Source organism: Azolla caroliniana, unplaced genomic scaffold, assembly GCF_043228905.1.
Source record: "Azolla caroliniana isolate FFs.n. ecotype wild unplaced genomic scaffold, voAzoCaro1.0.p SCAF_9, whole genome shotgun sequence".
In the NCBI taxonomy this organism is placed as follows: Eukaryota; Viridiplantae; Streptophyta; class Polypodiopsida; order Salviniales; family Salviniaceae; genus Azolla; species Azolla caroliniana.
Window position 1 is genome coordinate 5,818,997 of NW_028230444.1, and position 16,031 is coordinate 5,835,027.

The following is a 16,031-nucleotide window of genomic DNA, read 5'->3' on the forward strand; positions in this document are numbered from 1 at the left end:
GCTCACACAGAGCACTTGAGAAGTAAGGAGCCTTTGCCAAACCGGTTCCGTTTTGCCCAACCGGTTAAGGCTTAACCGGTTTAAGGGTCGGTTCGGTTCAGGCTTGGAAAACTCGCCAAACCGGTTAGGCATTAACCGGTTTGTCTTGGGCAAGGCCAAACTGTTAACTAGAGTAGGTGGTTGGGTTAGGAGTTAACCGTGGTTCAGCTTCTCCCCGTCGGGAATGGATTCTCCACCACAATTGTGAGAGTACTGTGTGACAGACGAGACAGACAGACAGACACAGATAGACAGAGAGAGAGAGTCCACAGGAAACGCTGCCCTTCCTCCAGAAGTAGCGGATGCAGAAGGAGCTGCACAAATGCAGACGAAGCTTCACGGGAAATCAGAAAGAAGAAGCCTCCTGAGGACGTAGCTGAAGAAGAGGTAGATGAGACAGACGCTGAAGAAGAATCCCAAGAAAACTTCAAGCAGAAAAATCAGACGGAGCTTCAGGAAGCAAAAGTAGGAACAGAAGAGAAAGAAGCTTCCGGTGAACTCAGAAGAAGGAAAAGAAGAACAAGTTTCAAGCATAAGGAAGAAGTAGTGGTTGTAGAAGGCGGATCGGGAGAAGGAGCGGTGTTACAATCTGGCAAATTACAGAAGAACCTGTTAGAAGGAGAAGGCGAAGTTTCAAGAGAAAGAATCAAGAAAAAAATTGAAGGAAAATAGAAACAGAAAAGTCGTCTGAGAACCTGAATCACATACGGTGAAACTACAGAAGAAGTAAGCAGGAGTAAGGAAAAGATGCGCATGGTTACTCAGAGGTGTTATTGCTCTTTGTGGATCATTTGTGTCCTGCCTCGTATCTGATGCGTTTTCTTTCTTCTGGTTAATCCTTTATTTTTTCCGAAGAAGATAATGTACTCATCACATGCTTTGCCCTCTCAAGGCTACAGCTTCATGTCCACCATAGCTGCACCTTTGGCTTCAGGTATCTCTTTCTGTCTCTCTGTGCATCATAGTAATCATCACCCTCTCTTTCTCTGTGCATTTCATCATGATGATCTACATTGGCATCATCATAGTCATCTCTTTCTGCTTTTCATGACGGAGATTGCAGGTATCTTCTATGAACGGTTGCAGAAATTTTCTTTTTAGTAATGTAGATTAAGTTGATTCCTATGCTGGTAATGATCATAGTATACTTTACAGATCACATGTGCTGATTCTTGCTTCATGCTTCTTGCTTTTGATATTGTAGGATGCAGGTTGCATATAATCCATTGTGATTTCTATTCTTGTAAAGATCATTCTGTGCATACTTTAGTTTTTTATAATGAAGGTTGAGCTTGCATATGCTGCATCCGTAGAATGAACCATACGTATCATACGTGCATTTGCATTCTAGAATGATTCAATCAAACATGTATAGTAAATCATCTCAAAGTTGGATTGGATTTATAAGTTCAGAAAAAAAATAAAGATTGGAATTTTAAAAAAATGACTATAGTCTATATTATAAATTGTTTGAATCAAATGTCAACACAATTGAAAGCTCAAAACTTAGGAATTACTTAATTACTAAACATTAGAAAGCACGAACATAAAAATCAAATAATTCAAAGACATAATTGTATTGATGACGAGCTCATCTTGCAATTATCGATTTTCTCATCTTGCAACTAGTGAAGGTATCAATTTCTTCACTTTAGAACTTTACAGAAAAATGAGTATGAACTATAGAGATTGAATCAAAATATGTCATTATAAATTATAATCAAACGTTCAAAAACTCATAAAACGTATATTCGAGAATATGAAGAAAACATGACACTACCATAAAACTTTACTATGACATGACACTAAAGATAGAGAGAGAGAGAGAGGGAGGGAGAAATTTGGGATTTGAACCCAAGACATAGATGATAGCAGCACAACAACTTACCACTAGGGTGGGCTAATCTCTAATAATAAAAAAGGAACATGCATTTTTCCCTTTTCAAACGTGTTCATTTTCAAACGTTTGTATGTTTGCACGAACACGTTTATTATGTTCTGTGGCTGCATCATAATCTGTGTTCTTGTAAAAATCATCATGTGCAGACTTTTGTTTCTATAACAAAGATTTCAGTTTGCTTGTGATGCAACACAATTTTCGTTATTCTGAAGGTCATCATGTCCAGGCGTCTGTTTTTTTTTTGCAGTGAAGATTTTTAGCTATCATATGATAGGCATCACAGTTAATGTTCTGATAAAGATCATAAATTGTTTCTATGTGCATCATCATGTTCAATGTAGATTTCTGGTTGAATATGATGCATCACCATGCATGTTCTTGTCAATATGATAGATTAATTTCCTGCATGTAGAATTTCACCTACTGGATTGTTTGTTTGTGGATTGCAGCTAACATGTGATATCTCATGATTTATGTCTGGTTATAAAGATCATAATGTGCCAGCTTTTGGTTTCTGCACTCTCTTTTTACAATGTAGATTGTCGATGTTCTTGTAAAAATTATAATTTGTTTCTGTGCACATATATTGCTTTCTGTTTTTTCCGTTTACAGTTTAGATCACAGGTTTCATAGGATGCATCATGATTTGTGTGATATTTATTTGTTTCTGCAATGCATCGTTATTCTGACTGCTCTTGTATTAGCTAATGATGTCTCTGATTTTTCATTTCGATAACTTGATCTATGAATGACATTTGCTTTTGCAATGTATTCATAGGATGCATGCTGACTCATGTTCTTGGAATAACAATTATGAGCTCTCTGTTTTTCTTTCTGTATAACTTGCATTTGTTAGTGTAATCCTTTTCAACATTTGCTTTTTAGAATGCATCATGATTCATGTTCTTATAATTAATGATGATGATCTCTCAGACTTTTTTTATTTTGCACAAACTGATTTTTGTAGCATATCTGTCGCGAATCAACATGGAACAAGTCAGCTCTAAATTGAGAAATGCGGTCATTTAATGTTTGTCTCCTTTATTTCCAACTTTTGCTGTGGCAAAGAGATTGTCCATTAGAGTGTAGCCCTGTCTGCTTCACTTATGCTTAGCACAATTTTTCTGGGCCTGAGAGCATGGAGGTTCTACATGCATATCAAACTGGCATTTTCAGAAATCAACTGTAATCATCATTCAAGGCCATAAAGCCTGAAGAAAACCTTAAAATAATCTCTATCAGTTTTGTGCTATTTAATTTTATGATATCGGCTCTTCTATCTTGACAGTGTTTTTGTTCTAATATTGTGTTTACTTTAAGGACATCAACATTGCTATAGTATCTGTATTGCATTTACAATATTTCTGCTCTTGTATATTATCTGCTACTATTATTTTCCAGGGAAAAACCCCAAAATGTCTGTAAAGTTTTGGTATTTTCCTAATATCCCTGGTCAACCCTTGACAAAAAATGGGGATGGATTGACCATATAATTGCTCTAAAGTTGGTTGACCAATAGCATTTCGGGAAATAATGAAAATTTAGTGCATTTGGGAAAATAAAGAACGTTTTTTAATCCTGTGATCTACTATGGGAATGAATCAAGAATGTTTATTGTAATTTGCTTTGATTTATCAGGACCTACGTGTCTTCTCAACTCATTGCTTAAGTTCGGCTCTCCTGGTGAAAAGGGAGTATTTGGTATCAAGTTATGTTCCCCTAAACAGGGATGTGAACTTCTGAAGTCAAGAATTGTATTCTCTGTTGGAAACATTGTGAATGCAAAACAATCCTCATGGCACGATGTATGCAAGAATTTCCGAACAGGGAGACCAATTCTGGAGTCATCAAAAAATGCCACAGCGCAATCCAATGATTATAATACTTCAGAAGATGTAGAAACCAAAAATCCCACTAATAAAGAAAAGTCTCCTAAGGTGGCTTTTTTCGATGTTGATGGCACTATTACTCGGACCAATGTGGTCTTAGCTTACTACACACATCGTATAACTGAACTTCCCTTCATTATCAGACTACTCTGGGTGCCCTGGTTCGCTATCACGTGTATCTTCTATCTTATTGTGGACTCAGTTAACCGGGCTGTCTTCAACAGGATATTTTACCTCAGCTATAGAGGAAGGCCAGTGCAATCCAAAACGAAAATGGCAGATTTTATTTACAAAAAATACTATCGTCCTAGGTAAGTGAAATAAATCTGCACCTGATTTTAGCATAACTTCCAAAGTTGCAAATCTTATTTTTCAATTTCATTCTTGTTAATCTTTGATAGATATTGGTTGACCTAGGTATTGTAATGAAATTATGAACGGGTCATGATGTATAAGTTGAATAGAAATTTCTAGATAGTTATAGTAGTTATCTTTGTTTATGGTTTACTCGCATGTCGTTTCCATTTGATTATAGTCTGAGAATACATAAATTAATCTACTTGAATGACGGTTTTTCGGGACAAACTTACTGGAAGGTTACCCATCCCAGAACTGCCACTGTGCTTGCACTCTTAACAGGATGATTCCCCATTTTGCTCTTGCCATCCACACCCCAAAACCTCTAGGCATTAGAGAGTTCCAGTCTAATCAACTTGAGACAACTTCACAACTTGGCTTCACCATACACATCTGATTTCTCCTCCTGGGCTGCCAAATCAATCCTCTCAACAAGAGGGTGCATTATGCTTGATTCAAGGGTTGAACTACCTTCAGCTTGACTCAGAAGCATAGGCATAGTTAACTCAGTCCTGCTAAATAAAGGGTGTACTGTGTTTGGTGCAAGGGCTGAACAACCCTCACAGTTTGGTCCAAAGACATAGACATCAACTAGCAGTTGAAGATTCAACCTTCCTCTGATACCTGGGAGGTCACCTATCCAGTACTGTCTCTTGCATGAGCACTTAGCAACAAGGTTTCCAACATAAAATATAGTAAAGTTGTAAAGAAATAAAACTAGAAGCGTAATAATCTTTCTATTCAAATTTACACATACATAATCTAGTGTCACTACAACAATGAAAATTGAATCGGCTTAATGTTCAGGACTTATTGTATATGTGCTTAACTTTTGTTGCAATGACTTCATGCAGAATTTTCTCAGGTGCAGTCGAACTTATTCAGAAGCTAAAATATGAGGGCTATCAAATTGTCTTTGTTACTGGATGCTTGGATTTTCTTATAGCTCCCCTAGCAAAAGAACTCGGTGCAGGTACAATTCTGTTTATGAACTATGAAATATGAATCATGTGGGGTTGCCTATTTATGTCACATGCTAGCAGTTTGGGCCATCTAGTGTACCAACAGGATTGTTGCCTGAATAAAGTAACTCCATGACAGTAATGCATAGTGTGATCTCTAACATCACAGAGGTTTGAAAACAAAGTCGTTGGGATTGCAACACGAAATCTGTGATGCCTTAATATGGTGTGTAATAGCTGCAGGATAACTCCGTTTTTCTCTTTCCATGATTGAGCAGGAGCATTTGGAAAATAACAAAAACCTTAGGGGGCATTTGGGGAAATTTCTGAAACTTTTGGGGTATTTTCCAGCTTTTTCCTTCATTACATTAGAGGTAAAGCCCATATCTTGTGAATCTATTAATGATGGCACCAAAAGGCAACCTGTTAAGGGGCTAGACCTTCCTCTTGAACCTCACCATGCCCACATTGTATATGCATATGTGCACCTCCATGTGTAGACTCTAATGTTATCCTGAGGTGTTCTGACAAAAGCCAAGGCTCAAAAGGCAATAATCTTGTTTTTTACATCTTTTTTCTGATTTGGTTTCTCAGCATTAAGGCCTCAAATTGGGATCAATTTGGTCTGAAAGTTGTGACTACTCAGTGTACTGAGGTCCAATATAATTATTAGCTTGTGAAAGGCTCTAAAATTTTTACTCATTGATGTCCCTAGACCCTATATTATAATGATTACAGCAATTTGATCACATTTTCAGCATGAAGTATCAATTTGGCGTGAAACTTTTTGTTACGGAGATTACAGAGATCCAAGATAATAAACACCCTGTGCTATAATAATTACAGATGTTATTACATATTTTTAGAATCTGTGTTGTAATAATTACACCAAGTATAAACACTAACAAAAGCCGTTTGTAAATGCAGATTATGTATATGCAGCAGAACTAATTGAGAAGAATGGGAGGTCCATAACTACTCCTGTATTCACATTTTTTAAGAGTTTTTGGAAATCTAGCCATCTCTTTAAAACTATGAACTGATGATACATTTTTATTGAGGCAGGTTTACAGGCAAACTCAAAGCCATGGCAGCAAGTAATGCAGAAAAAGCTGATCGGATTGCAGAGTATGCAAGAAAACATGGTGTTTCTTTAAAAGATAGCCTAGCATTTGGCGATAGTGTTGCAGATTTACCGATGCTTGAGAGTGTAAGTATATATTTCTCATCAACTGTGAAGAATCTCTACTTTCTTTTCGTGGCCCAGAAGATGAAAATAATTTCAACAATGCCACTCTAGTTTTTACCATAGCTTGCAAAGATGTCACAAATTGTTTATTTTTTTATTAAAGAGGCGCCACTTGGAGAAGTTTTATTATTTTGGTACTAGAGCCAAATATTTTCAACCAAATCATCACTAGCTGTCAATTGGCAACTAGGTAATCATGCAGAATTTTTTCGAGGCTATGATTCGGAATCTTCAAAGTCGATTAAATACCATGGATAAAATCAATTAATTGAATTTTACTGAAGTTATGGTTATAAGTTGAGTACTTTTAGGAATTACGATAAATTAGAGTATGGTAAATAAGATTGGTATTATTTTAATTCTCAAAATAACTTTAAATGATGTTGTAAATCTGATTTGTGCGAGGGAAAAACAGGTTGGACATCCACATGTGGTGAACCCAGATGCGCGTCTTCAACGGCTTGCTGAAAAGCGCGGGTGGCCGATCATCAATTGGGGTCTCGAACCAAGTTTAGCTTCTGCTGTTGCTGCCTAATCATGTTTTGCAACAATGCTTTAATAATAACTTGTGCACACATAACTAGCCTTTTAGAGTTCAAACATGGTGGAAAACGCGTTGCAATTCATGTATAACTTGTTCATGCAACATGAACCATTTTTTTCCATATGAATCTCATTCATGCAACTAAAAAAGAACTTTTTCCCATGTAAACTTTGTTTGTGCAAACACTAAAGAAACTTTTCCTAGGTACATCAACTTGGGCCATATATTGCAGCTCATTTTAACAAACTTTTGTGTGTGTTGGTTGTGTGAATTGTCTAATTTATATCTTTTGAGAAAGTAAGCCAATTTTAAAGACAGACAACTTTTAAGGAATCATGATGTAAGTCTTTGCAATTATAAATCTGTGTCACAAAGATTTAGCTTTGAATTTCATCCATCTAATGTCAGTAGTAGATGATGATATAAAAGGCAAGCTTGAACTGTTTGGTCCCATGTCGGGTGTTTTGTATGACTTGAATGAAGGTGAGATAGATGCATTTAAACAATTGTATGCGAATTCAACATGTCGACTTGTTGAGTTTGATAATGAACCATATCATTCTCTGGACATAATGAAAAATAAAAGGTTCAGTCATGCCGAGTATTTCGTATGACTTGAGTGAAGGTGAGATGGATGCCTTGAAACAATTGTATGTGAATTCAACATGTTGACCTGTTGAGTTTGATAATGAACCATATCATTCTCTCGACATACAAAAAATAAAAGGTTCAGTCATGTCGGGTATTTTGTATGACTTGAATGAAGGTGAGATACATGCATTGAAACAATTGTATGCAAATTCAACATGTCGACTTGTTGAGTTTGATAATGAACCATATCATTCTCTGGACATACAAAAAATAAAAGGTTCAGTTCCGAAGAAGATTAGCTGCATTGGTAGAAAATCTTGAAGTTCACCATTTGATTGTGAATTGACGTAATAACAAAATCAAATCTACGATAGTTGATGCTGTAAGAACATTCCTAGAAAAGGTTTGCTTTCGTTCCTCACATTCAAGGTGCACATCTAGTTTCCTCTTAGATTTTAGCAGTTTTGTGTTCACTCTTGCCGAGGTAAATTTTTTGGTTGAACCCATATCTGTATGAGATTTCTTAAAATGGATTTGTCTACTCCCAAGTTTGCCAAAGTAGATCTTTTGCCTCTTCACTTTGTATCACTCTTCAATACATCGTTATATGATATATTCACAATTTTGTTTATTTATTTATTTAAATCTTTTTCAATTACTTTGTTCATGATAAGACCTAGTTGTTCCTTGAATTATCTTAAGCTTTTCTTGGTACAAACCAATCTTTTTTTATTTTTTGTCTGCACCATGGAAATAAAAGGCATTTGAAGATTCATTTATGACCAGCTGGCAATACAAAAAACTTTCTTGGTGAGACCTAATACTAATCAGTATATAACTAACATGCTGAAAATATAACTAATGCTCGATGCTTTCTAGCCCTACAGGTACACGAGTCAAAAATCTGATTAGGTTTATAAGCAAAACATAAGGGGACTATGGCCCAACCTTTCTTTATACAACTAACACCTTGAAAAGTGTTCATTATTCGACAATGCATTTATGAATGACCAATGTTTTGTAGCCCTACAATTATTAGGATCCAAAGAGGTTGGTTTATATGCAATAATTTAAAGGGAGACACTTTATCAATCAATCAATTCAGGTTTGTCCTACCTGATAAAAGTTTAGCTACCTTACAACTACACTCACAAAACACTACATCAGCACCAACTAAAAATTAACGTGGGGCTTGTATTATCCTTTACCCTTACAAGGTAATAAAACAGCACAAGCAGTAGTGAGGCTTTACTCTAAATTTTCTTACAAATAACCTTTACATATGTCTTTCAAGTTGTGCTATTTTACATCAATAGTTTGGCATAATAGTACCATTTTGCTCTCCAAAGCCCTGCTACTCCAGTCAGAAGCAAAGGATGCATCAAAAGGTATACATGTTACAGAATGATAAATAAAAGAGTAGAATACATGGGAGAGCTCTTATAGTAAAACTTACATTCATGGCAAAGGTACAAAAGATGTGGCACTATTAAATGATGAGTCATGTTTACTCTCCTGTCGCTCAATCATACGACAAAGTCATGACGAAGCATATGAGTGCTAAAAGGTTTCCGATTTTGAAGACCCAGAGACTCAAAGCTATTATCATTCATATTGTAGTAGTCCACAGACCCAACATTGGTACCACTTTCTTCTTGTCTATTTGTTGGCACATGTGCGTGATCTTGACCATAAGAACCTGAGAAAGATGTCTTTCCTTCACAGTGTTGCAAACCTAAAGTGAGAGAAATTCCACCATTTCCACCCGGATAACTACCCGGGAAGCTATCCTGTGAATACCTGTTCAATGGATTGATCGGATATGACCCATATGAAGCAATGTTCAAATGGTCACTTTGCATATATCCATTCTGACCTGTAGCCGAAGTCTCTCTGTACTCTTCATCAGTGGTTCGGACCTTCATCTCATGTTCGAGACCTTCATCGGCATTACTGACTCCTCCATTGTTCAAACCGGGGGATAACAAGGATGATGCATCTTGAAGCACGTGTTTGTTGTTCATTACTCCTTGTCTTATTATGCCTTCCTTGTCATGGAATAGAAGGTTAACAAGCGAGGACGATCCGTCTAGATTTTTACCTTGTAGCATATCAACTGCAGGATAGCTTGATAACTCCTTTCCTTCATCATGGTGGTTTTCGCATGATATTTTCGCTTGTTTAGGAGGTTTATTCATTTCACTAGTTGTCATACTTTGACTGCCCTCTCCTTCATCTCCAACTGATCTATCTGCTCCTTCAGCTTCAGCTTCTTTTGTTTCTTCCAAATACATCTCTTCTACCATTGGTTTCCATAGCCGGACTCGAGCATTGATAAACCAGTTGCTTACCTACAAGTTCAATCAAAACCAATTAAGGATGCATTTTTGTAATTTGCATTCTTAACTTAATGCTCACATCTACCTATTACGTTTTGAGTTCCTCAAAAATAAAGACACCAAATCACATCTTGTTTCTAGGTTGTTAATTTCTATGTGGGGTTAATAAGTCTAAATTCAGACTAAAAACTTGAGATTCATATACCCAACATTTAGGTTTTTATATCCACAAAAAAATAATGAAATGTAACTGTCCTTAGACCTTACAAACTGACCTGATTGCGTGAAAGACCAGTCTGCCGGGCAAGCAATATCTTATCAGCATCTTTTGGATAACTGTTATCATCATAAAAAAAACAAATCTTATAAGCATAATGTGATCCATAAAATATATAACTGATTGTCCTTTCCAAATGCATGCATGCTTGGTCTGCTAGCCAACCTGCCAAACTATGTGGCACCCCATTACCCAAAGTCCTAGTGCGTGAGATTCCCTAATAGGTTGATGGTGGTGTTTATCACCACTAGGATTGTTATTTTTGTTCTTTGATTATATTATTTTAATTTTTCTATTTTACCAAGAGGTCTGTCAGGGGTCAACCCCAAATTGATGAATATTCCCCCATTTTTTAATAGGATGTCAGATCAGGGTCACATCTATCAACAGATAAGAGGGTATCCTGCTCTAGGTATCCTCAGAGTTATCACCTCTGACCATTGGCCTAAATAAAGGGTATTTTCTCTAAAAAGAGATGATTGAGCGACATAATATGATCCATAAAACATAATCAATACTTCATCGTCATTTTCAAAATTCCACATCAGGGCCCTTTGTCCCAATGAAAAGATGGAATGAGATAGTGTGATCCTAAAAACATAATCCTTCACCATCATTTCCAAATTCCACATCATGCCCCTTATTTTCTCGAAATTATGGCATGGAACATCTGGTCAAGGTGAGACATACGGAAAGAGGGAATCGAAAAGAGATAATTTAATTTATTCCAACAATATCAAACCTGCGAAATGTACTCAGTACCACAAAAAGAGGAGACTTACGGGTTGAGAAAGTTCTCAAAAAGCCAAGCGCGAAGGATAGAAACAGAGTGTTCAGGCAGACCGCGCTGAGGCCGCCATGCTTGTTGCTGCATCATACCAAGCTGCCGTAACGCACGTTGTTGGCGAAGTTGTTGACCGATAAGTCTCAATTTCGATGTCTCTCCCTTCACGAGCCCCCCTGACACATCTTCATCTCCAAGTGCTTTACACGCCAACTCAATCTGGCGAGTGATAGCATCTCGAAGGCATCGGAAATGTTTCGATATCGTTTGAAGTGCAAGGCATGTGTATGCCGTGGCTGCACCCAAACCCCCAGTAGATTCAAATGATGCCACGACTGCTTGCATTTGATGGTAGTATTGTTTGTATCTCCTATCCACCTATACACACATTTAAATGAATCCAGAACAGGAAAAGAGCCAAAATTAATAATAAAACACAATTTTCCTCGCTAGATTGAGTTCCATATGATATTGGTAAGTGAGCAAACAATTCATTGTAAAGAAGCTCGCAATTTGTACAGCATGTCAAAGTCCATAAGCTAACTATTTTAATTGAACAAATAAATCTGCTAGGAAAAACACAATTTTTTATGCAAGATATAAGAAGTAAATATCAAATTGTATGATATATCAAGCTCCTTTAGCTAGAAAACTTTCAGTTGTTTATGGAATATCAAAATCATGAAAAAACTTGTAAGGGTATGGTATATCAAGCTCCATAATTTAGAAAACATCAAGTTGTATATGGCATAAAAATCTGCATAAGCTACAAAAAATCAATTTATATAGCATATCAAACTCCGTAACCATGAAAACCTCAAATTGCATGACATATCAAGCCCCATAATATAGAAAACCTCATGTTTTATGTCATATGAAGCTTCCTAAGCTAGAAAACCTCAAATTTGATGGGTGTCAAATTCCATTAGCTAGAAATCATAAAACAAGCTCTATAAGCTAACAGTTGTCATTTAGAAAACAGACAATGAGGAGGGAAACAAAAAACTGTACATCATCGATAAAGAGGGGGGGATACTCCATACAGATATTTTTCTTAAGAAAACAAATAAAAGTAAAGAAACCATATCTATTGTACTTACCTCATCTCGCATCCCTATAAGCTTTGCTCTCTTTGCTTGAAGTTCCTGTCGTTCTGTTGATGTGAGTTCAACATTTTCTAGTGTTGTCTTTTCGGAAATACCCATTGTCTGAATAGGGAGCGCGGTGGCAATAGAATCTCCTTCCCTCTTACCACTCCAGCTTATCATAGTCTTATCAGAAACATCTGATAAACAATTATCTCTGGAGAAAGTGTCATCATTCATTATCGATGACGTCTGCGTCATCCAAGACCTCTTCAAAGAATTATTGCTATTGTTGTTGTCATTGTTATTGCTCTTCACGGGTTTTCCCACATTAACCACTTCATTCAACAAATCTTGTGCTGGCTTGAGATACTTCGATTGATAGGTTCCGACAATGAAATGGCTTCCAAACATGTTGATTTGCCTACTATTATTATCCACATTATTGGGCGGTTGGATAGGGTAGCTTGCACCAAAATTATCACAGGATGGGGATGTGAATGTGTTTGTAATGATACCATTACCATTACCAGCCCCAAGGGATTTATGTGATACAATTCCTTCTTTGCAATCTGGAACCAAGCCATGGAAGAAACTTGAGGTTACATCTTGATGTTGCAACGGGAAAGCTTGCACTTGTTGACTCATTAAAGGTTGTTGTGGGGAGAGAGATAGAGAGAGGATTTGTCCTCCTCTTGAACCTTGTAGATTGTCGACAAGGTTAGGTGGAGAAAATAGTGATGAATTTTCATGAAACGGGTGGGAAGAAAGGCTCCGGGTGGCCGATCCATATGCAGACAAGTGTGAAGCCGGATCGGCCACTCGAGTGGCTATTGGAAGATTTCCTCCTCCTTCTTCATGACCTCCTCCTCCAGAAGGGAACAATGAGATTCCATTCACACCTGCCCAATTGTTGTATAGATGACTAGTTTGTGGCATACATGAATTTTGGTGATCTGTATTTGGCACAGACATCACTTGGTGAGGTTGATGAGGTAAAGGCAAAGCTGATGAATTTAGGGATCCAAGGAAACTTTGATGTTGTTGATGTTGTTGATGTTGTTGTAGATGGTGTTGGTGTTGGTGTTGGTGTTGGTGTTGGTGTTGGTGTTGATTAGAGTTACCAAATGAGTTGATATGGACACCACCAAGAGAACCACCGTTTGTGGAAAGAAGCATGGCATTCTGATTGGGTGGGTTTCCATATCCACTATTATAAGTAGTACCTTGATCCATGAGGTAAAGTGTTTGCAGAGCTTCAGCTTGCGCATTTTTGGAGCTCGGTAGGTAGTTACTCGACATATTAGTTACAGAAGGGCTCTCTCTGGCAACTAAATCGGATAGTAGAAGAGACCCTCGGTTGACACTGGCGGGAGAAACGTCACGAAAGCTCTCGAAACGAGTGATTTGCTCAATGGAATTGTGGCCCCAGTTTTGTAAATTGCTGTTATTCTTTATAGATGTCACAGTGGATTGAGTAGAGAAATCACTCTTACCTTCACCACTGTGAGTACCTTCAGCTTCTCTCCCAGATGATGTGTAGAGATTATTACTATTATTGTTGTTGTTATTGTCGTTATTTCTTCTAAACTGAGCTCCAGAAGGATGTGTTATGTCTTCATCCACAGAGTTCCAAAAGTGGAAAGTGCTTGCACGGCTCATATGGTCTTCTTGTTTTCTTTCTTTTGGAAACTGCAGTTCTTTGGTACCAAAAGTGAGAAGAGAATGAATGAATGAATGGTCTTTTTAGATCTGAAATGAATGGTGCTTATACTGTTAAGCTTCCTTCTTCTTATATCATCTGCACATATAAAAGATAGCGATAGGATTGGAAGTTAGCAGACAAGATATATACACACAGGAATAATTGTCATTATCATTTCAATCTATGTATACACAAATATAGATTTGAACTACGTTATGACTATTTTCAAGTATCCATTACTTATTTAGAATTATCAGGTGCTTACATGTTCAAACTTCATATAAAGATACAGAAAGCTATTAATTTTTTCTCTCTTCTTTCATGAAGATGAGGGTCTAGCAGAAAACTCTCTTCCTCTCAGAGCTTGAATTCTTCTCAGAGAGAAAGAGAGAGATAGACAGAGACAGAGACAGTACAGAGAGATTATGGTCCAATTCCCTATGTGTGTGTGTGTGTGTATGTGTGTATTGTTTCAAAGCTTGGTAAAAACTCAAGATTTTAATCTTTTATAGAGAGAGACAGAGAGAGAAGCAGGAAAGAAAGAAAGAATGGGATAATGGCCCAATTCCCTATATGCATAGATAGATATGTATTGTATCAGAGTTTGGTTAAGCTTTGGGGAGAGAGAGAGAGAGAGAGAGAGAAAGAGAGAGAATTATTGCCTATTGAAGAAGAAGAAGAAGAAGAAGAAGAAGAAGTATGTGTAACATGAAATTTAGTGCTAGAAAGTAAGAAAGAAAGGAGGGAGGAGAAGGGTTGGAAGAAGAGAAAAGAAATGATGCGTTTTCCTTTTGTTTTATTATGCAGGAGGGGAGGGAAGCAGCCATGGAAAAGCTTGAGAGAGAGTTGTGTTTTGGGGAACACGAACCAAAACAAAAACAAAAAAAAATGTCTACCCATTAATATGTATGCGTAAGCTCAGGAATTTTTTCTTTCTTTGATAAAAATTTTATTTTTTGGGTTTTTTTACTTCTACTCTTCTGACATTTTGTGTTGTGCGTCAGAATTAGTAATAATAGCGCTTGTAGGAGAGAGAATCAAGACACAGAGAGAGAGTGAGAGAGAGAGAGAGGCAGGGGCAGAGGCAGGGGCCAAACCTCTGTGGTTAGGAGTCCATTTTCCTGTTGTAAAAACACTGAACAGGGAAAGAGGAGGGGGAGAGCCATCATCACCATCTCCATCTCCATCTCCATAAGAAAGAAGAAGAAGAAAGAGGGGATGATGGTGTGGTAGTAGCAGTAGTAGTAGTAGTAGAGAGAGAGAGAGAGAGAGAGAGAGAAGGATGGAGTTTTTAGATGTCTTCTGCAGACACCACAGACATATATTTATTTAATTATTTGATTTAATAAATTGCCCACTTTTTTCATCATCATCATCTTCTTCTTCTTCTTCTTCTTCTTCTTCTTTTTCTTCGAACACAAAAGAGATGGGGCATATCATGGATAGATGAGATAGATAGACAGATACATACATACACATACATACATACATGGCTGGATGGATGGATGGATGGATAGACAGAGCCCCCCCTCTAGAGAGAGAGAGAGAGAGAGAGAGAGAGTGTGTGTGTGTGTGTGTGTGTGTGTGTGTGTACCAGCAGCTTAGCTCTGTTGGGTTGCTTTCCAAGGAGAAAAACATGCCAATGGTGTGAGTGATTACAGTGACACCCCCAAACAAAACACAGAGAGAGAGAGAGAGAGAGAGAGAGAGAATGTGTGTGTGTGTGTGTGTGTGTGTGTACACGTGTGTGTGTGTGTGAAAGCTCCTCTCTGTCTCTCTCTGTCTGTGTGGGTAGTTGAGAAGAAGAAGAAGAAGAAAAGAGACGTGTGTGTGTGTGTGTGTGTGTGTGTGTGTGTGTGTGTGTGTGTGTGTGTGTGTGTGTGTGTGTGTGTGTGTGAAAACAAGAGAGAGGCCCTCTCTGTTTTTCTTCTATCCCCTGTTTCTCTTTCTTTGTTGGATGATATAAATGATAAAAATACCTCACCCCCACCCAAAAGAAAACAGACAATACCATACATACATACATGCATGCATGCATAAATAGAAGGATTGGGACTCCCTTTTAAGTGACTTATGTACACAAAACACGGATTGCAATACGTCACAACTCGCATTCTCGGCCTCCCTCCCTCCATGCGATCGATTTTCACGAAGAAGCATTGGTGCTTTACGAGACACCCCCCCCCCTAGTTATGTAAACACACGCACCACCCTATGGTCGACTCTGGCCTAAGGTCAACAATAATGTTATGTGTCGATTGATGGGTGGATGTGTTTGCCCACTAAATAAAAATAGGGGATGAATGGATG

General features: G+C 37.6%; 3 protein-coding genes across 4 annotated transcripts in view; 2 read left to right on the plus strand and 1 right to left on the minus strand.

Moving 5' to 3' along the window:
• Positions 1–311: 311 nt before the first annotated feature.
• Positions 312–7,186, plus strand: LOC147860017 (uncharacterized). The gene is made up of 6 exons (XM_087324508.1): positions 312–973; positions 3,578–4,139; positions 5,040–5,158; positions 6,075–6,114; positions 6,213–6,357; positions 6,812–7,186. The coding sequence occupies exons 1-6, from the start codon at positions 901–903 to the stop codon at positions 6,929–6,931; spliced, it is 1,059 nt and encodes a 352-aa protein (XP_087180634.1). The 5' UTR covers positions 312–900; the 3' UTR covers positions 6,932–7,186.
• Positions 7,187–8,772: 1,586 nt separating this feature from the next.
• On the minus strand, positions 8,773–14,928 carry LOC147860018 (uncharacterized). Of its 2 annotated transcripts, XM_087324820.1 has the most exons (5): positions 14,819–14,928; positions 12,032–13,817; positions 10,930–11,309; positions 10,146–10,206; positions 8,773–9,882 (listed from the first exon to the last, which is right to left on the minus strand). In XM_087324820.1, the coding sequence occupies exons 2-5, from the start codon at positions 13,676–13,678 to the stop codon at positions 9,058–9,060; spliced, it is 2,913 nt and encodes a 970-aa protein (XP_087180946.1). In that variant the 5' UTR covers positions 13,679–13,817; positions 14,819–14,928; the 3' UTR covers positions 8,773–9,057. The 2 variants fall into 2 exon arrangements, with proteins under 2 accessions (XP_087180946.1, XP_087180945.1); XM_087324819.1 differs by lacking the exon at positions 14,819–14,928 and having other exon boundaries at positions 12,032–13,930.
• The window catches only part of LOC147860019 (pentatricopeptide repeat-containing protein At5g27110-like), a 48,845-nt gene continuing 46,974 nt past the window's right edge, over positions 14,161–16,031 (plus strand). The window contains exon 1 of the mRNA XM_087324821.1: positions 14,161–14,424. The gene's annotated coding sequence lies outside the window, so the exon portion shown is untranslated. The remainder of the gene's footprint in view (positions 14,425–16,031) is intronic.

What these genes read in the sequence shown, in the direction of transcription:
- LOC147860017 (XM_087324508.1), top strand. Translation starts at nt 901, where the DNA reads ATGTACTCATCACATGCTTTGCCCTCTCAAGGCTACAGCTTCATGTCC. An exon ending in AGCTGCACCTTTGGCTTCAG is followed by an intron (nt 974 to 3,577) that starts GTATCTCTTTCT and finishes TTGATTTATCAG; the next exon opens with GACCTACGTGTCTTCTCAAC. An exon ending in ATTTACCGATGCTTGAGAGT is followed by an intron (nt 6,358 to 6,811) that starts GTAAGTATATAT and finishes AGGGAAAAACAG; the next exon opens with GTTGGACATCCACATGTGGT.
- LOC147860018 (XM_087324820.1), bottom strand. Translation starts at nt 13,678, where the DNA reads ATGAGCCGTGCAAGCACTTTCCACTTTTGGAACTCTGTGGATGAAGAC. An exon ending in TTATAGGGATGCGAGATGAG is followed by an intron (nt 11,310 to 12,031) that starts GTAAGTACAATA and finishes ATGTGTGTATAG; the next exon opens with GTGGATAGGAGATACAAACA. An exon ending in TTTGAGAACTTTCTCAACCC is followed by an intron (nt 10,207 to 10,929) that starts GTAAGTCTCCTC and finishes TGATGATAACAG; the next exon opens with TTATCCAAAAGATGCTGATA.